The sequence below is a fragment of the Oncorhynchus tshawytscha genome, linkage group LG24, assembly GCF_018296145.1.
Source record: "Oncorhynchus tshawytscha isolate Ot180627B linkage group LG24, Otsh_v2.0, whole genome shotgun sequence".
In the NCBI taxonomy this organism is placed as follows: Eukaryota; Metazoa; Chordata; class Actinopteri; order Salmoniformes; family Salmonidae; genus Oncorhynchus; species Oncorhynchus tshawytscha.
The window spans coordinates 33206420-33231302 of record NC_056452.1 but is presented as its reverse complement, the minus strand read 5'-3'; the positions used below and the strand labels follow the sequence as shown (position 1 = coordinate 33231302).

The 24883-nt window shown below is 39.2% G+C and overlaps 1 protein-coding gene across 1 annotated transcript in view; it reads right to left on the bottom strand.

Annotated features, from left to right (window-relative positions):
- gpr137ba (G protein-coupled receptor 137Ba) overlaps positions 1-24883 on the bottom strand; it is a 45771-nt gene that overhangs the window by 16683 nt on the left and 4205 nt on the right. The window contains exons 2-4 of the mRNA XM_042305700.1: positions 9350-9399; positions 5728-5950; positions 4809-4958 (exon numbers count right to left, since the gene is read on the bottom strand). Of these exons, the coding sequence (XP_042161634.1) occupies positions 4809-4958; positions 5728-5950; positions 9350-9399 (423 nt within the window). The remainder of the gene's footprint in view (positions 1-4808; positions 4959-5727; positions 5951-9349; positions 9400-24883) is intronic.

The following is a 24883-nucleotide window of genomic DNA, read 5'->3' as shown; positions in this document are numbered from 1 at the left end:
CTAAGGGCTTCCTCTATTCAGTCTGGATCCTATATAAACTAAGGGCTTCCTCTATTCAGTCTGGATCCTATATAAACTAAGGGCTTCCTCTATTCAGTCTGGATCCTATATAAACTAAGGGCTTCCTCTATTCAGACTGGATCCTATATAAACTAAGGGCTTCCTCTATTCAGTCTGGATCCTATATAAACTAAGGGCTTCCTCTATTCAGTCTGGATCCTATATAAACTAAGGGCTTCCTCTATTCAGTCTGGATCCTATATAAACTAAGGGCTTCCTCTATTCAGTCTGGATCCTATATAAACTAAGGGCTTCCTCTATTCAGTCTGGATCCTATATAAACTAAGGGCTTCCTCTATTCAGTCTGGATCCTATATAAACTAAGGGCCTATATAAACTAAGGGCTTCCTCTATTCAGTCTGGATCCTATATAAACTAAGGGCTTCCTCTATTCAGTCTGGATCCTATATAAACTAAGGGCTTCCTGGATCTATATAAACTATTCAGTCTGGATCCTATATAAACTAAGGGCTTCCTCTATTCAGTCTGGATCCTATATAAACTAAGGGCTTCCTCTATTCAGTCTGGATCCTATATAAACTAAGGGCTTCTCTATTCAGTCTGGATCCTATATAAACTAAGGGCTTCCTCTATTCAGTCTGGATCCTATATAAACTAAGGGCTTCCTCTATTCAGTCTGGATCCTATATAAACTAAGGGCTTCCTCTATTCAGTCTGGATCCTATATAAACTAAGGGCTTCCTCTATTCAGTCTGGATCCTATATAAACTAAGGGCTTCCTCTATTCAGTCTGGATCCTATATAAACTAAGGGCTTCCTCTATTCAGTCTGGATCCTATATAAACTAAGGGCTTCCTCTATTCAGTCTGGATCCTATATAAACTAAGGGCTTCCTCTATTCAGTCTGGATCCTATATAAACTAAGGGCTGGATCCTCTAAGGGCTTCAGTCTGGATCCTATATAAACTAAGGGCTTCCTCTATTCAGTCTGGATCCTATATAAACTAAGGGCTTCCTCTATTCAGTCTGGATCCTATATAAACTAAGGGCTTCCTCTATTCAGTCTGGATCCTATATAAAAACTAAGGGCTTCCTCTATTCAGTCTGGATCCTATATAAACTAAGGGCTTCCTCTATTCAGTCTGGATCCTATATAAACTAAGGGCTTCCTCTATTCAGTCTGGATCCTATATAAACTAAGGGCTTCCTGTCTGGATCCTATATAAACTAAGGGCTTCCTCTATTCAGTCTGGATCCTATATAAACTAAGGGCTTCCTCTATTCAGTCTGGATCCTATATAAACTAAGGGCTTCCTCTATTCAGTCTGGATCCTATATAAACTAAGGGCTTCCTCTATTCAGTCTGGATCCTATATAAACTAAGGGCTTCCTCTATTCAGTCTGGATCCTATATAAACTAAGGGCTTCCTCTATTCAGTCTGGATCCTATATAAACTAAGGGCTTCCTCTATTCAGTCTGGATCCTATTAAACTAAGGGCTTCTGTCTGATCCTATATAAACTAAGGGCTTCCTCTATTCAGTCTGGATCCTATATAAACTAAGGGCTTCCTCTATTCAGTCTGGATCCTATATAAACTAAGGGCTTCCTCTATTCAGTCTGGATCCTATATAAACTAAGGGCTTCCTCTATTCAGTCTGGATCCTATATAAACTAAGGGCTTCCTCTATTCAGTCTGGATCCTATATAAACTAAGGGCTTCCTATCCTATATAAACTAAGGGCTTCCTCTATTCAGTCTGGATCCTATATAAACTAAGGGCTTCCTCTATTCAGTCTGGATCCTATATAAACTAAGGGCTTCCTCTATTCAGTCTGGATCCTATATAAACTAAGGGCTTCCTCTATTCAGTCTGGATCCTATATAAACTAAGGGCTTCCTCTATTCAGTCTGGATCCTATATAAACTAAGTCTGGATCCTAAGGGGCTTCCTCTATTCAGTCTGGATCCTATATAAACTAAGGGCTTCCTCTATTCAGTCTGGATCCTATATAAACTAAGGGCTTCCTCTATTCAGTCTGGATCCTATATAAACTAAGGGCTTCCTCTATTCAGTCTGGATCCTATATAAACTAAGGGCTTCCTCTATTCAGTCTGGATCCTATATAAACTAAGGGCTTCCTCTATTCAGTCTGGATCCTATATAAACTAAGGGCTTCCTCTATTCAGTCTGGATCCTATATAAACTAAGGGCTTCCTCTATTCAGTCTGGATCCTATATAAACTAAGGGCTTCCTCTATTCAGTCTGGATCCTATATAAACTAAGGGCTTCCTCTATTCAGTCTGGATCCTATATAAACTAAGGGCTTCCTCTATTCAGTCTGGATCCTATATAAACTAAGGGCTTCCTCTATTCAGTCTGGATCCTATATAAACTAAGGGCTTCCTCTATTCAGTCTGGATCCTATATAAAAGGGCTAAGGGCTTCCTCTATTCAGTCTGGATCCTATATAAACTAAGGGCTTCCTCTATTCAGTCTGGATCCTATATAAACTAAGGGCTTCCTCTATTCAGTCTGGATCCTATATAAACTAAGGGCTTCCTCTATTCAGTCTGGATCCTATATAAACTAAGGGCTTCAGTCTGGATCCTATATAAACTAAGGGCTTCCTCTATTCAGTCTGGATCCTATATAAACTAAGGGCTTCCTCTATTCAGTCTGGATCCTATATAAACTAAGGGCTTCCTCTATTCAGTCTGGATCCTATATAAACTAAGGGCTTCCTCTATTCAGTCTGGACCTATAAAACTAAGGGCTTCCTCTATTCAGTCTGGATCCTATATAAACTAAGGGCTTCCTCTATTCAGTCTGGATCCTATATAAACTAAGGGCTTCCTCTATTCAGTCTGGATCCTATATAAACTAAGGGCTTCCTCTATTCAGTCTGGATCCTATATAAACTAAGGGCTTCCTCTATTCAGTCTGGATCCTATATAAACTAAGGGCTTCCTCTATTCAGTCTGGATCCTATATAAACTAAGGGCTTCCTCTATTCAGTCTGGATCCTATATAAACAGTCTGGATCTGGATCTATATAAACTAAGGGCTTCCTCTATTCAGTCTGGATCCTATATAAACTAAGGGCTTCCTCTATTCAGTCTGGATCCTATATAAACTAAGGGCTTCCTCTATTCAGTTGGATCCTAGTAAACTAAGGGCTTCCTCTATTCAGTCTGGATCCTATATAAACTAAGGGCTTCCTCTATTCAGTCTGGATCCTATATAAACTAAGGGCTTCCTCTATTCAGACTGGATCCTATATAAACTAAGGGCTTCCTCTATTCAGTCTGGATCCTATATAAACTAAGGGCTTCCTCTATTCAGACTGGATCCTATATAAACTAAGGGCTTCCTCTATTCAGTCTGGATCCTATATAAAAGGGCTTCCTCTATTCAGTCTGGATCCTATATAAACTAAGGGCTTCTCTATTCAGTCTGGATCCTATATAAACTAAGGGCTTCCTCTATTCAGTCTGGATCCTATATAAACTAAGGGCTTCCTCTATTCAGTCTGGATCCTATATAAACTAAGGGCTTCCTCTATTCAGTCTGGATCCTGGATCCTATAAACTAAGGGCTTCCTCTATTCAGTCTGGATCCTATATAAACTAAGGGCTTCCTCTATTCAGTCTGGATCCTATATAAACTATAGACATATGCAGCGTTTAACATGAATTACATATGTTGATAGATAGGGAGAGATGTTGAAGGATGTGGGGACAGGGAGAGATGTTGAAGGATGTGGGGACAGGGAGAGATGTTGAAGGATGTGGGGACAGGGAGAGATGTTGAAGGATGTGGGGACAGGGAGAGATGTTGAAGGATGTGGGGACAGGGAGAGATGTTGAAGGATGTGGGGACAGGGAGAGATGTTGAAGGATGTGGGGACAGGGAGAGATGTTGAAGGATGTGGGGACAGGGAGAGATGTTGAAGGATGTGGGGACAGGGAGAGATGTTGAAGGATGTGGGGACAGGGAGAGATGTTGAAGCATGTGGGGACAGCAGACTGGGACAGGGAGAGATGTTGAAGCATGTGGGGACAGGGAGAGATGTTGAAGGATGTGGGGACAGCAGACTGGGACAGGGAGAGATGTTGAAGCATGTGGGGACAGGGAGAGATGTTGAAGGATGTGGGGACAGGGAGAGATGTTGAAGCATGTGGGGACAGGGAGAGATGTTGAAGGATGTGGGGACAGGGAGAGATGTTGAAGCATGTGGGGACAGGGAGAGATGTTGAAGGATGTGGGGACAGCAGACTGGGACAGGGAGAGATGTTGAAGCATGTGGGGACAGGGAGAGATGTTGAAGGATGTGGGGACAGCAGACTGGGACAGGGGAGATGTTGAAGCATGTGGGGACAGGGAGAGATGTTGAAGGATGTGGGGACAGCAGACTGGGACAGGGAGAGATGTTGAAGCATGTGGGGACAGGGAGAGATGTAATCTGTCCGTAAACACTCCAGCCAGCTGCTCTGCACCTGTTCTGAGGACGAGACTGGGCCGGCGGCGAGGGTTAACACGCTTAAATGACTTAGTCACCTCTTATTCAGAGCCACTTACATGAGCAACTAGGGTTAAGTGCCTTGCTCAAGGGCACATCAACAGATTTTTCATGTGTTCTGCTCGTGGAATCAAACCAACGTCCTTTCAGTTATTAACCACTAGACCCCCTTCAACCTTGATTAGAGGAATTATGTGTGTCGTGACAAAAATGTGCATCTTTTTGGTCCCCAGGACCAGGAAAGACACTGTGGTACAGTATTACCTGGTCAGATACATTGTACCAGTCGTAGTCGAAGGAGTTGATGCTCTTAACGTTGGTGAGGGCCAGAACCAGCAGGTTGTAACAGGCTCTGGATGTGTACAGCAGGGTGACTGTGGCTCCTATAGCTGTCACCTGGCACAATGAGGTTCCCTGGGAAATAAAACACACTGTCTCAGATAGCAATAGTTTTAGCTTTGTGTGAATCATAGAACCTGGTCCCAGATCTGTTTGTGCTGTCCTGACATCTCCTATGTCTTTATAGAGCATGTCAGGTCGTCTGGTCCCAGATCTGTTTGTGCTGTCCTGCCATCTCCTATGTCTTTATAGAGCATATCAGGTCGTCTTGTCCCAGATCTGTTTGTCCTGACATCTCCTATGGTCCTCAACGAGTAGGTCAGACAGTACCAATTAATCTGGGACCAGGTTAGAGAAGCTGGTACACGTCAACTACCCAACTGTGCCATTTGATTCTCGATGCTCACACAGCCGTGTCTACAGCAGCACACTCAGCAGGGCGCGGGGCAGGCACTCGTCATGTGTAAGCAAGTGCACTCACTCAATTCAATTCAAGGGGCTTTATTGGCATGGGAAACATATGTTAACATTGTCAAAGCAAGTGAGGTGGATAATATACAAAAGTGAAATAGACAACAAAAATGAACAGTAGACATTACACTCACAGAAGTTCCAAAATAATAAAGACAGAACAAATGTCATAACGATGTACAAATGCTTAAAGTACAAAGATACTCAAATACACGCTAAACAAGTATTATGATTACCAGATACTCTAATACACGCTAAACAAGTAGTATGATTACCAGATACTCAAATACACGCTAAACAAGTAGTATGATTACCAGATACTCAAATACACATGTATTTAAACCAAGGATTGGTGTGTGTGTACATCTCTTACCTTGGACTCCAGGTAGATATTAGCCAGGGACATCTTGGCGATCTTGTAGAGGCAGAGGGAGAGGGAGATGGCACACAGGACAAACAGTGTATCGTTGATGGCTACTCTGATCAGTACAATGGTCTGGGTCTCCGTGGTGCTCATCCTCACTAGCAGGGCACAGGTCAGGTTTACTACCAGGAAGACCATACTGATGGACAGGAAGAGGAGGTACAGGGGTAACCTGGGGGACAGGAAGTAACATTGTTAGAGGTCAAAAGTGAAGGAAGGGTGTAGAGGTCACAATCAATCAATCAAATTGATTGATTGGTAATGTTGTCACCAAACGCTTTACAGTAACCCAGCCTGAACTCCAAAGAGGAAGCAGAGCAGAAGACAGAGGACAGAGGGACTATAGAGTATAGAACAGTAAGGTTCAGAAGACAGAGGACAGAGGGACTATAGAGTATAGAACAGTAAGGTTCAGAAGACAGAGGGACTATAGAGTATAGAACAGTAAGGTTCAGAAGACAGAGGGACTATAGAGTATAGAACAGTAAGGTTCAGAAGACAGAGGGACTATAGAGTATAGAACAGTAAGGTTCAGAAGACAGAGGACAGAGGGACTATAGAGTATAGAACAGTAAGGTTCAGAAGACAGAGGACAGAGGGACTATAGAGTATAGAACAGTAAGGTTCAGAAGACAGAGGGACTATAGAGTATAGAACAGTAAGGTTCAGAAGACAGAGGGACTATAGAGTATAGAACAGTAAGGTTCAGAAGACAGAGGGACTATAGAGTATAGAACAGTAAGGTTCAGAAGACAGAGGACAGAGGGACTATAGAGTATAGAACAGTAAGGTTCAGAAGACAGAGGACAGAGGGACTATAGAGTATAGAACAGTAAGGTTCAGAAGACAGAGGACAGAGGGACTATAGAGTATAGAACAGTAAGGTTCAGAAGACAGAGGACAGAGGGACTATAGAGTATAGAAGAGTAAGGTTCAGAAGACAGAGGACAGAGGGACTATAGAGTATAGAACAGTAAGGTTCAGAAGACAGAGGACAGAGGGACTATAGAGTATAGAACAGTAAGGTTCAGAAGACAGAGGGATTATAGAGTATAGAACAGTAAGGTTCAGAAGACAGAGGACAGAGGGACTATAGAGTATAGAACAGTAAGGTTCAGAAGACAGAGGGACTATAGAGTATATAACAGTAAGGTTCAGAAGACAGAGGGACTATAGAGTATAGAACAGTAAGGTTCAGAAGACAGAGGACAGAGGGACTATAGAGTATAGAACAGTAAGGTTCAGAAGACAGAGGGATTATAGAGTATAGAACAGTAAGGTTCAGAAGACAGAGGGACTATAGAGTATAGAACAGTAAGGTTCAGAAGACAGAGGACAGAGGGACTATAGAGTATAGAACAGTAAGGTTCAGAAGACAGAGGGACTATAGAGTATAGAACAGTAAGGTTCAAAAGACAGAGGGACTATAGAGTATAGAACAGTAAGGTTCAGAAGACAGAGGGACTATAGAGTATAGAACAGTAAGGTTCAGAAGACAGAGGGACTATAGAGTATAGAACAGTAAGGTTCAGAAGACAGAGGACAGAGGAGGGACTATAGAGTATAGAACAGTAAGGTTCAGAAGACAGAGGACAGAGGGACTATAGAGTATAGAACAGTAAGGTTCAGAAGACAGAGGGATTATAGAGTATAGAACAGTAAGGTTCAGAAGACAGAGGACAGAGGGACTATAGAGTATAGAACAGTAAGGTTCAGAAGACAGAGGACAGAGGGACTATAGAGTATAGAACAGTAAGGTTCAGAAGACAGAGGGATTGTAGAGTATAGAACAGTAAGGTTCAGAGGACAGAGGGACTATAGAGTATAGAACAGTAAGGTTCAGAAGACAGAGGGACTATAGAGTATAGAAATGTAAGGTTCAGAAGACAGAGGGACTATAGAGTATAGAACAGTAAGGTTCAGAAGACAGAGGGACTATAGAGTATAGAACAGTAAGGTTCAGAAGACAGAGGGACTATAGAGTATAGAACAGTAAGGTTCAGAAGACAGAGGACAGAGGGACTATAGAGTATAGAACAGTAAGGTTCAGAAGACAGAGGGACTATAGAGTATAGAACAGTAAGGTTCAGAAGACAGAGGGACTATAGAGTATAGAACAGTAAGGTTCAGAAGACAGAGGACAGAGGGACTATAGAGTATAGAACAGTAAGGTTCAGAAGACAGAGGGACTATAGAGTATAGAACAGTAAGGTTCAGAAGACAGAGGGACTATAGAGTATAGAACAGTAAGGTTCAGAAGACAGAGGACAGAGGGACTATAGAGTATAGAACAGTAAGGTTCAGAAGACAGAGGACAGAGGGACTATAGAGTATAGAACAGTAAGGTTCAGAAGACAGAGGACAGAGGGACTATAGAGTATAGAACAGTAAGGTTCAGAAGACAGAGGACAGAGGGACTATAGAGTATAGAACAGTAAGGTTCAGAAGACAGAGGGACTATAGAGTATAGAACAGTAAGGTTCAGAAGACAGAGGACAGAGGGACTATAGAGTATAGAACAGTAAGGTTCAGAAGACAGAGGGATTATAGAGTATAGAACAGTAAGGTTCAGAAGACAGAGGGACTATAGAGTATAGAACAGTAAGGTTCAAAAGACAGAGGGACTATAGAGTATAGAACAGTAAGGTTCAGAGGACAGAGGGACTATAGAGTATAGAACAGTAAGGTTCAGAAGACAGAGGGACTATAGAGTATAGAACAGTAAGGTTCAGAAGACAGAGGACAGAGGAGGGACTATAGAGTATAGAACAGTAAGGTTCAGAAGACAGAGGACAGAGGGACTATAGAGTATAGAACAGTAAGGTTCAGAAGACAGAGGGATTATAGAGTATAGAACAGTAAGGTTCAGAAGACAGAGGACAGAGGGACTATAGAGTATAGAACAGTAAGGTTCAGAAGACAGAGGGACTATAGAGTATAGAACAGTAAGGTTCAGAAGACAGAGGGACTATAGAGTATAGAACAGTAAGGTTCAGAAGACAGAGGGACTATAGAGTATAGAACAGTAAGGTTCAGAAGACAGAGGACAGAGGGACTATAGAGTATAGAACAGTAAGGTTCAGAAGACAGAGGGATTATAGAGTATAGAACAGTAAGGTTCAGAAGACAGAGGACAGAGGGACTATAGAGTATAGAACAGTAAGGTTCAGAAGACAGAGGGATTATAGAGTATAGAACAGTAAGGTTCAGAAGACAGAGGGACTATAGAGTATAGAACAGTAAAAAGGTTCAAAGAGACAGAGGGACTATAGAGTATAGAACAGTAAGGTTCAGAGGACAGAGGGACTATAGAGTATAGAACAGTAAGGTTCAGAAGACAGAGGGACTATAGAGTATAGAACAGTAAGGTTCAGAAGACAGAGGACGGAGGGACTATAGAGTATAGAACAGTAAGGTTCAGAAGACAGAGGACGGAGGGACTATAGAGTATAGAACAGTAAGGTTCAGAAGACAGAGGACGGAGGGACTATAGAGTATAGAACAGTAAGGTTCAGAAGACAGAGGGACTATAGAGTATAGAACAGTAATTAAAACAGTTATTAAATCGTACCTGTATTTCAGAAGCTCTGGTGCATGTTTCGATTTTGCCTTAAACACAACCTGTAGAAAGACAAATGTCCTTTAAACCTCATATATATTCTACTGTATCGCATGTTCTGTGTTTCTCTGTTGAAAGGGATGAAAAAAACAAGGCTTTCTCACTTCTGCTTTCTCTCTGTCCTGAAGACACCAAACATTCCTTTGAAACCTCTGGGTTCAGAATAGCTGAGTTCAAAGAAGTAGAATGGCCTTAAGCTACAGTTGCTCAGTTACAGTTGCTAGGCATCACAGCAGTACCAGTTGGAGTGTCTCTTGACCCTGCTAGAGCCACTAACATCTGCTAGAGCCACTAACATCTGCTAGAGCCACTAACATCTGCTAGAGCCACTAACATCTGCTAGAGCCACTAACATCTGCTAGAGCCACTAACATCTGCTAGAGCCACTGACATCTGCTAGAGCCACTAACATCTGCTAGAGCCACTAACATCTGCTAGAGCCACTAACATCTGCTAGAGCCACTGACATCTGCTAGAGCCACTAACATCTGCTAGAGCCACTAACATCTGCTAGAGCCACTGACATCTGCTAGAGCCACTGACATCTGCTAGAGCCACTGAATGATACAAGTAATGCTTCTGTTGTAGGAGTGAGACATGTTCCTAGTCTTCAAACTAACTCCCTTTCTCTCCCACCAAACATCTCATCCCAACTCTCTTTCTCTCCCACCAAACGTCTCCAGTCTGAGCAGGTCCTTTAGCCACAATAGGACTCCAGTCTGAGCAGCACAATGATGAGTCGTAAAGTGTTCTGTAGTCTAATTCAGTTTATGGAGCGTTTCACAAGCCAAGCTTTGAACAAATCCTAAACTAGACAAAACTATGTTGCATCTCTTTGCTCCGGCGTCTGTGTCTGACTGCTGTGCCAAATGGTGGCCTTCACCCCTGACCTCTGACACCTTACCTCTCAGAGAGACACGCACTAACCGTACTATTTGTGATGTAAAATTAGTATGTACTATGTCGTATGCTTATTAGTCATAGTAAGATATAATTAGTATGCTAAAGGTTCCCGGATGTTGTTCTACATCTGTCAAAATACGAAATATACAAGCATTGGACACATTTCCTTGCTTTTATGGCCCATAATGCAATTCTTCAGAAAATGGGTGTGGCTTCACAACATTTTCAGATTTGAAGAAAATAGCGGAAAATATGCAACGAGAGCTAATTATGACAAATGTTAACAAAATGTTGAGTAATGTAATACTGTAATGACTTTTCAAATAAGTTACACATTATGTTGTTGGCTGACAGTTTGTTAGCTACTGCTGTCCTTATGAACCGCAAAGCATATCATTACAGCAGTAATCAGTATGTATATTACTGGTATGTTAGCTAGATCCCTAACGCTAGTTGTCTACTAATACATCGAACTTGCCAGTATATTAACTATAGGATATCTAACTAACTACCCAACGTTTATTGACATGATTATTTACGTCATTCTTAGCTAAGTGGTATAGTTGTTGTGCGTTCTCAATGGACATTCGGGTGCGTTTGTAAATTCTACTCTGATTTCAGAGCACTCTTGTCTGAGTGCCAGAGCGCAGAATAACTGATGAATTCATGAACGCTCAACACCGGTGTCAGTAAAGGTCTGCAAAAAATATTAATTCAATTCTTGCCAGCATTACAGTTACAGTCACCAATGCTCTGGATAACATGAAAACAGCCTAGCCAGCTCTGCTAGGGCGAGTAAAATGGTCAGAGTGAAGTGTTCTCTCATTTATGTCTGGAAATAGTTAGCAGGTTAGCCAGTTAGCAGGTTAAACTGGGTAGCCAGTTTGCTTGACTGCCATTGTGAGGTCAGAATGCTCAGATCAACCCTACTCCTCGGCCAGAGCGTCCAGTGTGGCTCTGAACACTCTGAATTTACCTAAGGGCAATCTGACAACGCCTTTGAATTTACAAACGCCCAGAGCGCATTCTGGCAATCCAGAGTGAATTTACAAACATACCCATGGTCGTAACATGTCTAGCTAGTCATTTGTTATGCTATCAAGCTAGCAAGAGGTTGCATAGCAACAGCATCAACTTCAGGTAGACAGGTGAAGCTAGTACGCTCAGCTGAAAGAATACCGTTCATTTACAGTATACTAAAATGAACTAATAGTCAGGGGAGGATTTTAGATCTTGGTGAGGCAAACAGTTTATTTTTATTTCTATGCAAAGCCACTACACAACACTACACAACACTACACAACACTACACAACACAACACTACACAACACAACACTACACAACACAACAACACACACTAAACAACACAACACTACACAACACAACACAACACAACACTACACAACACAACACTACACCACACAACACTACACAACACTACACAACACAACACAACACTACACAACACAACACAACACTACACAACACAACACTACACAACACTAAACAACACAACACTACACGACACAACACACCACTACACAACACTACACAACACAACACTACACAACACAACACTACACAACACAACACTACACAACACAACACTACACAACACTAAACAACACAACACTACACAACACAACACTACACAACACTAAACAAAACACAACACTACACAACACTACACAACACAACACAACACTAAACAACACAACACTACACAACACTACACAACACAACACTAAACAACACAACACTACACAACACTACAAAACACAACACTAAACTACACAACACTACACAACACTACACAACACTAAACAAAACTAAACAAAACTAAACAACACAACACTACACAACACAACACTACACAACACTAAACAACACAACACTAAACAACACTACACAACACAACACAACACTACACAACACAACACAACACTAAACAACACAACACTACACAACACTACACAACACAACACTAAACAACACTACACAACACTACAAAACACAACACTAAACTACACAACACTACACAACACAACACTACACAACAACACTACACAACACTAAACAAAACTAAACAACACAACACTACACAACACAACACTACACAACACAACACTACACAACACTAAACAACACAACACTACACAACACAACACTAAACAACACAACACAACACTACACAACACTAACACTACACAACACAACACAACACTACACAACACTAAACAACACAACACTACACAACACTACACAACACAACACTAAACAACACAACACTACACAACACAACACTACACAACACAACACAACACAACACTACACAACACTAAACAACACTAAACAAAACAACACAACACTACACAACACAACACTACACAACACAACACTACAACACTACACAACACTACACAACACTAAACAACAAAACTAAACAACACAACACTACACAACACTACACTACACAACACTAAACAACACAACACTACACAACACTACACTACACAACAATACACACAACACAACACTACACAACACAACACTAAACAACACAACACTAAACAACACTAAACAAAACTAAACAACACAACACTACACAACACAACACTACACAACACTAAACAACACAACACAACACTAAACAACACAACACTACACAACACTACACAACACAACACTAAACAACACAACACAACACTACACAACACTACAAACACAACACTAAACTACACAACACTACACAACACTACACAACACTACACAACACTAAACAAAACTAAACAACACAACACTACACAACACTACACAACACTAAACAACACAACACTACACAACACAACACAAACACTAAACAACACAACACAACACTACACAACACTACACAACACAACACTAAACAACACAATACAACACTAAACAACACAACACTAAACAACACTAAACTAAACAACACAACACTACACAACACAACACTACACAACACAACACTACACAACACTAAACAACACAACACTACACAACACTACACAACACTAAACAACACAACACTACACAACACAACACTACACAACACAACACAACACTACACAACACAACACTACACAACACTAAACAACACTAAACAACACAACACTACACAACACAACACTACACAACACTACACAACACAACACTACACAACACAACACTAAACAACACAACACTAAACAAAACTAAACAACACAACACTACACAACACAACACTACACAACACTACACAACACTAAACTACACAACACAACACAACACTAAACAACACAACACAACACTACACAACACTACACAACACAACACTAAACAACACAACACAACACTAAACAACACAACACTAAACAACACTAAACAAAACTAAACAACACAACACAACACTAAACAACACAACACTAGACAACACTAAACACTACACAACACTAAACAACACAACACTAAACAACACAACACAACACTACACAACACTACACAACACAACACTACACAACACAACACTACACAACACAACACTAAACAACACTACACAACACTAAACAACACTAAACAACACAACACTACACAACACTAAACAACACAAGACTACACAACACTACACTACACAACACTACACTACACAACACTACACAACACAACACAACACTACACAACACAACACTACACAACACAACACTACACAACACTAAACAACACAACACAACACTACACAACACAACACAACACTACACAACACTACACAACACAACACTAAACAACACAACACTAAACAACACAACACTACACAACACAACACTAAACAACACTAAACAACACAACACTACACAACACAACACTACACAACACTACACAACACTAAACAAAACTAAACAACACAACACTACACAACACAACACTACACAACACAACACTACACAACACTAAACAACACAACACTACACAACACTACACAACACAACACTAAACACAACACAACACTACACAACACTACACAACACAACACTAAACAAACAACACAACACTAAACAACACAACACTAAACAACACTAAACAAAACTAAACAACACAACACTACACAACACAACACTACACAACACAACACTACACAACACTACACAACACAACACTAACACAACACAACACAACACTACACAACACAACACAAACAACACAACACAACACAACACACAACACAACACACAAACACACAACACTAACACAACACTAAACACTAACACAACACAACACTACACAACACAACACAACACTACACAACACAACACTACACAACACTAAAACAACACAACACAAACAACACAACACTACACAACACAACACTACACTACACAACACTACACCACACAACACAACACTACACAACACTACACAACAACACAACACAACACAACACAAACAACACAACACTACACAACACAACACTACACAACACAACACAACACAACACTACACAACACAACACACAACACTACACAACACTACACAACACTACACAACACAACACTAAACAACACAACACAACACTACACAACACAACACTAAACAACACAACACTACACAACACTAAACAACACAACACTACACAACACTAAACAACACAACACTACACAACACTACACAACACAACACAACACAACACTAAACAACACAACACTACACAACACAACACTACACAACACAACACTACACAACACAACACAACACTAAACAACACAACACTACACAACACTACACTACACTACACAACACTACACAACACAACACTAAACAACACTAAACAACACAACACTACACAACACAACACTACACAACACAACACTAAACAACACTAAACAACACAACACTAAACAACACTAAACAACACTACACAACACAACACTACACTACACAACACTACACAACACAACACAACACTACACAACACAACAACACAACACTACACAACACTAAACAACACTAAACAACACAACACTACACAACACTACACAACACTAAAAAACACAACACTACACAACACTACACAACACAACACTAAACAACACAACACAACACTAAACAACACAACACTAAACAACACTAAACAAAACTAAACAACACAACACAACACTAAACAACACAACACTAGACAACACTAAACACTACACAACACTAAACAACACAACACTAAACAACACAACACAACACTACACAACACTACACAACACAACACTACACAACACAACACTAACAACACAACACTAAACAACACTACACAACACTAAACAACACTAAACAACACAACACTACACAACACTAAACAACACAAGACTACACAACACTACACTACACAACACTACACTACACAACACTACACAACACAACACAACACTACACAACACAACACTACACAACACAACACTACACAACACTAAACAACACAACACAACACTACACAACACAACACAACACTACACAACACTACACAACACAACACTAAACAACACAACACTAAACAACACAACACTACACAACACAACACTAAACAACACTAAACAACACAACACTACACAACACAACACTACACAACACTACACAACACTAAACAAAACTAAACAACACAACACTACACAACACAACACTACACAACACAACACTACACAACACTAAACAACACAACACTACACAACACTACACAACACAACACTAAACACAACACAACACTACACAACACTACACAACACAACACTAAACAACACAACACAACACTAAACAACACAACACTAAACAACACTAAACAAAACTAAACAACACAACACTACACAACACAACACTACACAACACAACACTACACAACACTACACAACACAACACTACACAACACAACACAACACTAAACAACACAACACAACACAACACTACACAACACAACACAACACAACACTAAACAACACAACACAACACTACACAACACAACACAACACTACACAACACAACACTACACAACACTAAACAACACTAAACAACACAACACTACACAACACAACACTACACTACACAACACTACACCACACAACACAACACTACACAACACTACACAACACAACACAACACAACACTAAACAAACACAACACTACACAACACAACACTAACACACAACACAACACAACACAACACTACACTACACAACACTACACAACACACACAACACTACACAACACAACACTAAACAACACAACACAACACTACACAACACAACACTAAACAACACAACACTACACAACACTAAACAACACAACACTACACAACACTAAACAACACAACACTACACAACACTACACAACACAACACAACACAACACTAAACAACACAACACAACACTAAACAACACAACACTAACAACACAACACTACACAACACAACACTAAACAACACTAAACAACACAACACTAAACAACACTAAACAACACTACACAACACAACACTACACTACACAACACTACACAACACAACACTAAACAACACTAAACAACACAACACTAAACAACACTAAACAACACTACACAACACAACACTACACTACACAACACTAACAACACAACACTACACAACACAACACTAAACAACACAACACAACACTACACAACACAACACAACACTACACAACACAACACAACACTAAACAACACAACACAACACAACACTACACAACACAACACTAAACAACACAAACACTACACAACACTAAACAACACTAAACAACACAACACTACACAACACTACACAACACTAAAAACACAACACTACACAACACTACACAACACAACACTAAACAACACAACACTACAACACTACACACACAACACTACACAACACTACACTAAACAACACAACACAACACTACACAACACAACACAAACAACACTACACAACACAACACTACACAACACAACACAACACTAAACAACACTAAACAACACAAACACAACACTACACAACACTAAACAACACTAAACAACACAACACTACACAACACAACACAACACTACACTAAACAACACTACACAACACTAAACAACACAACACTACACAACACTAAACAACACTACACAACACTAAACAACACAACACTAAACAACACTACACAACACTACACAACACAACACTACACAACACTACACAACACAACACTACACAACACTACACAACACACATACAACACAACACAACACTAAACAACACTACACAACACTAAACAACACAACACAAACAACACAAACACTACACAACACTAAACAACACAACACTACACAACACAACACTAAACAACACAGCACTACACAACACAACACTACAGAACACAACACTAAACAACACAACACTAAACAACAAACACTAAACAACAGAACACTAAACAACACTACACAAACACAACACTAAACAACACAACACTAAACAACACAACACTAAACAACACAACACTACACAACACAACACAACACTAAACAACACTACACTACACAACACTACACAACACTAAACAACACAACACTACACAACACTAAACAACACAACACAACACTAAACAACACTACACTACACAACACTACACAACGCTAAACAACACAACACTACACAACACTAAACAACACAACACTACACAACACAACACTACACAACACTACACAACACAATACTAAACAACACAACACTACACAACACTACACAACACTAAACAACACAACACAACACTACACAACACTAAACAACACAACACTACACAACACAACACTAAACAACACTACACTACACAACACTACACAACACTAAACAACACAACACTACACAACACTAAACAACACAACACTACACAACACAACACTACACAACACTACACAACACAATACTAAACAACACAACACTACACAACACTACACAACACTAAACAACACAACACTACACAACACAACACTAAACAACACTACACAACACAATACTAAACAACACAACACTACACAACACTAAACAACACAACACTACACAACACAACACTAAACAACACAACACTAAACAACACAACACTACACAACACAACACTAAACAACACTAACAACACAACACTAACAACACAACACTAAACAACACAACACTACACAACACAACACAACACAACACTACACAACACTAAACAACACAACACTACACAACACAACACTAAACAACACAACACTACACAACACAACACTACATAACACAACACAACACAACACTAAACAACACAACACTACACAACACTAAACAACACTAAACAACACAACACTACACAACACAACACAACACTACACAACACTAAACAACACAACACTACACAACACAACACTAAACAACACTACACTAAAAACACTACACAACACTAAACAACACAACACTACACAACACTAAACAACACAACACTACACAACACAACACTAAACAACACTACACTACACAACACTACACAACACTAAACAACACAACACTACACAACACTAAACAACACAACACTACACAACACAACACTACACAACACTACACAACACAATACTAAACAACACAACACTACACAACACTACACAAACACTAAACAACACAACACTACACAACACAACACTAAACAACACTACACAACACAATACTAAACAACACAACACTACACAACACTAAACAACACAACACTACACAACACAACACTAAACAACACAACACTAAACAACACAACACTACACAACACAACACTAAACAACACTACACAACACAACACTAAACAACACAACACTAAACAACACAACACTAACAACACAACACAACACAACACTACACAACACTAAACAACACAACACTACACAACACAACACTAAACAACACAACACTACACAACACAACACTACATAACACAACACAACACAACACTAAACAACACAACACTACACAACACTAAACAACACTAAACAACACAACACTACACAACACAACACAACACTACACTAAACAACACACTACACAACACTAAACAACACAACACTACACAACACTACACAACACTACACAACACTACACTAAACAACACAACACAACACTACACAACACAACACTAAACAACACAACACTACACAACACAACACAACACTACACAACACAACACAACACTAAACAACACTAAACAACACAACACTACACAACACTAAACAACACTAAACAACACAACACTACACAACACTAAACAACACAACACTACACAACACTAAACAACACAACACAACACTACACAACACAACACTACACAACACTACACAACACAACACAATACTAAACAACACAACACTACACAACACTAAACAACACAACACTACACAACACAACACAACACTACACTAAACAACACTACACAACACTAAACAACACAACACAACACTAAACAACACAACACTACACAACACTAAACAACACTACACAACACTAAACAACACAACACTAAACAACACTACACAACACTACACAACACAACACTAAACAACACTAACAACACTACACAACACAACACTACACAACACAACACTACACAACACTACACAACACAACACTACACAACACAATACTACACAACACTAAACAACACAACACTACACAACACTAAACAACACAACACTACACAACACAACACTACACAAACACTAAACAACACAACACTAAACAACACTAAACAACACAACACTACACAACACTAAACAACACAACACTAAACAACACAACACTACACAACACTAAACAACACAACACTAAACAACACAACACTAAACAACACAACACTACACAACACAACACTACAGAACACAACACTACACTAAACAACACAACACTACACAACACTAAACAACACAACACAACACTACACAACACAACACTACACAACACTACACACACAATACTAAACAACACAACACTACACAACACTAAACAACACAACACTACACAACACTAAACAACACAACACTACACAACACTAAACAACACAACACAACACTACACAACACAACACTACACAACACTACACAACACAACACTAAACAACACAACACTACACAAACACTAAACAACACAACACTACACAACACTAAACAACACAACACAACACTACACAACACAACACTACACAACACTAAAAACACAACACTACACAACACTACACAACACAACACTAAACAACACAACACAACACTAAACAACACAACACTAAACAACACTAAACAAAACTAAACAACACAACACAACACTAAACAACACAACACTAGACAACACTAAACACTACACAACACTAAACAACACAACACTAAACAACACAACACAACACTACACAACACTACACAACACAACACTACACAACACAACACTACACAACACAACACTAAACAACACTACACAACACTAAACAACACTAAACAACACAACACTACACAACACTAAACAACACAAGACTACACAACACTACACTACACAACACTACACAACAACACTACACAACACAACACAACACAACACAACACAACACTAAACAACACAACACTACACAACACTAAACAACACAACACAACACAACACAACACAACACAACAACACACAACACTACACAACACAACACTAAACAACACAACACTAAACAACACAACACTACACAACACAACACTAAACAACACAACACAACACTACACACACAACACAACACTACACAACACAACACTACACAACACAAACAACACTAAACAACACAACACTACACAACACAACACTACACTACACAACACTACACCACACAACACAACACTACACAACACTACACAACACAACACAACACAACACTAAACAACACAACACTACACAACACAACACTACACAACACAACACAACACAACACTAACTACACAACACTACACAACACTACACAACACTACACAAACACAACACTAAACAACACAACACAACACTACACAACACAACACTAAACAACACAACACTACACAACACTAAACAACACAACACTACACAACACTAAACAACACAACACTACACAACACTACACAACACAACACAACACAACACTAAACAACACAACACTACACAACACAACACTACACAACACAACACAACACTAAACAACACAACACTACACAACACTACACTACACTACACAACACTACACAACACAACACTACACAACACACAAACAACACAACACTACACAACACAACACTAAACAACACAACACTAAACAACACTAAACAACACTACACAACACAACACTACACTACACAACACTACACAACACAACACTACACAACACAACACTAAACAACACAACACAACACTACACAACACAACACAACACTACACAACACAACACAACACTAAACAACACAACACAACACAACACTACACAACACAACACTAAACAACACAACACTACACAACACTAAACAACACTAAACAACACAACACTACACAACACTACACAACACTAAAAAACACAACACTACACAACACTACACAACACAACACTAAACAACACAACACTACACAACACTACACTACACAACACTACACAACACTACACAAACAACACAACACAACACTACACAACACAACACTAAACAACACTACACAACACAACACTACACAACACAACACAACACTAAACAACACTAAACAACACTAAACACAACACTACACAACACTAAACAACACTAAACAACACAACACTACACAACACAACACAACACTACACTAAACAACACTACACAACACTAAACAACACAACACTACACAACACTAAACAACACTACACAACACTAAACAACACAACACTAAACAACACTACACAACACTACACAACACAACACTACACAACACTACACAACACAACACTACACAACACTACACAACACAATACAACACAACACAACACTAAACAACACTACACAACACTAAACAACACAACACTAAACAACACAACACTACACAACACTAAACAACACAACACTACACAACACAACACTAAACAACACAACACTACACAACACAACACTACAGAACACAACACTAAACAACACAACACTAAACAACACAACACTAAACAACAGAACACTAAACAACACTACACAACACAACACTAAACAACACAACACTAAACAACACAACACTAAACAACACAACACTACACAACACAACACTAAACAACACTACACTACACAACACTACACAACACTAAACAACACAACACTACACAACACTAAACAACACAACACTACACAACACAACACTAAACAACACTACACTACACAACACTACACAACGCTAAACAACACAACACTACACAACACTAAACAACACAACACTACACAACACAACACTACACAACACTACACAACACAATACTAAACAACACAACACTACACAACACTACACAACACTAAACAACACAACACAACACTACACAACACTAAACAACACAACACTACACAACACAACACTAAACAACACTACACTACAAAACACTACACAACACTAAACAACACAACACTACACAACACTAAACAACACAACACTACACAACACAACACTACACAACACTACACAACACAATACTAAACAACACAACACTACACAACACTACACAACACTAAACAACACAACACTACACAACACAACACTAAACAACACTACACAACACAATACTAAACAACACAACACTACACAACACTAAACAACACAACACTACACAACACAACACTAAACAACACAACACTAAACAACACAACACTACACAACACAACACTAAACAACACTACACAACACAACACTACACAACACAACACTAAACAACACAACACTACACAACACAACACAACACAACACTACACAACACTAAACAACACAACACTACACAACACAACACTAAACAACACAACACTACACAACACAACACTACATAACACAACACAACACAACACTAAACAACACAACACTACACAACACTAAACAACACTAAACAACACAACACTACACAACACAACACAACACTACACTAAACAACACTACACAACACAAACACACAACAACACAACACTACACAACACTACACAACACTACACTAAACACAACACAACACTACACAACACAACACTAAACAACACAACACTACACAACACAACACAACACTACACAACACAACACAACACTAAACAACACTAAACAACACAACACTACACAACACTAAACAACACTAAACAACACAACACTACACAACACTAAACAACACAACACTACACAACACTAAACAACACAACACAACACAACACTACACAACACAACACTACACAACACTACACAACACAACACAATACTAAACAACACAACACTACACAACACAACACAACACTAACAAACAACACTACACAACACTAAACAACACAACACAAACAACACAACACTACACAACACTAAACAACACTACACAACACTAAACAACACAACACAAACAACACTAAACACTACACAACACAACACTACACAACACTAAACAACACTACACAACACAACACTACACAACACAACACTACACAACACTACACAACACAACACTACACAACACAACACACAACACAACACTAAACAACACAACACTACACAACACAACACAACACTACACAAACAACACTACACAACACTAAACAACACAACACTAAACAACACAACACTACACAACACTAAACAACACTACACAACACTAAACAACACAACACTAAACAACACTACACAACACTACACAACACAACACTAAACAGCACTACACAACACTACACAACACAACACTACACAACACAACACTACACAACACTACACAACACAACACTAACAACACAATACTACACAACACTAAACAACACAACACTACACAACACTAAACAACACAACACTACACAACACAACACTACACAACACTAAACAACACAACACTAAACAACACAAACACTACAACAACACAACACTAAACAACACAACACTAAACAACACAACACTACACAACACTAAACAACACAACACTACACAACACAACACTAAACAACACAACACTACACAACACAACACACAGAACACAACACAACACTAAACAACACAACACTACACAACACTAAACAACACAACACAACACTACACAACACAACACTACACAACACTACACAACACAATACTAAACAACACAACACTACACAACACTAAACAACACAACACTACACAACACTAAACAACACAACACTACACAACACTAAACAACACAACACAACACTACACAACACAACACTACACAACACTACACAACACAATACTAAACAACACAACACTACACAACACTAAACAACACAACACTACACAACACTAAACAACACAACACAACACTACACAACACAACACTACACAACACTACACAACACAATACTAAACAACACAACACTACACAACACTAA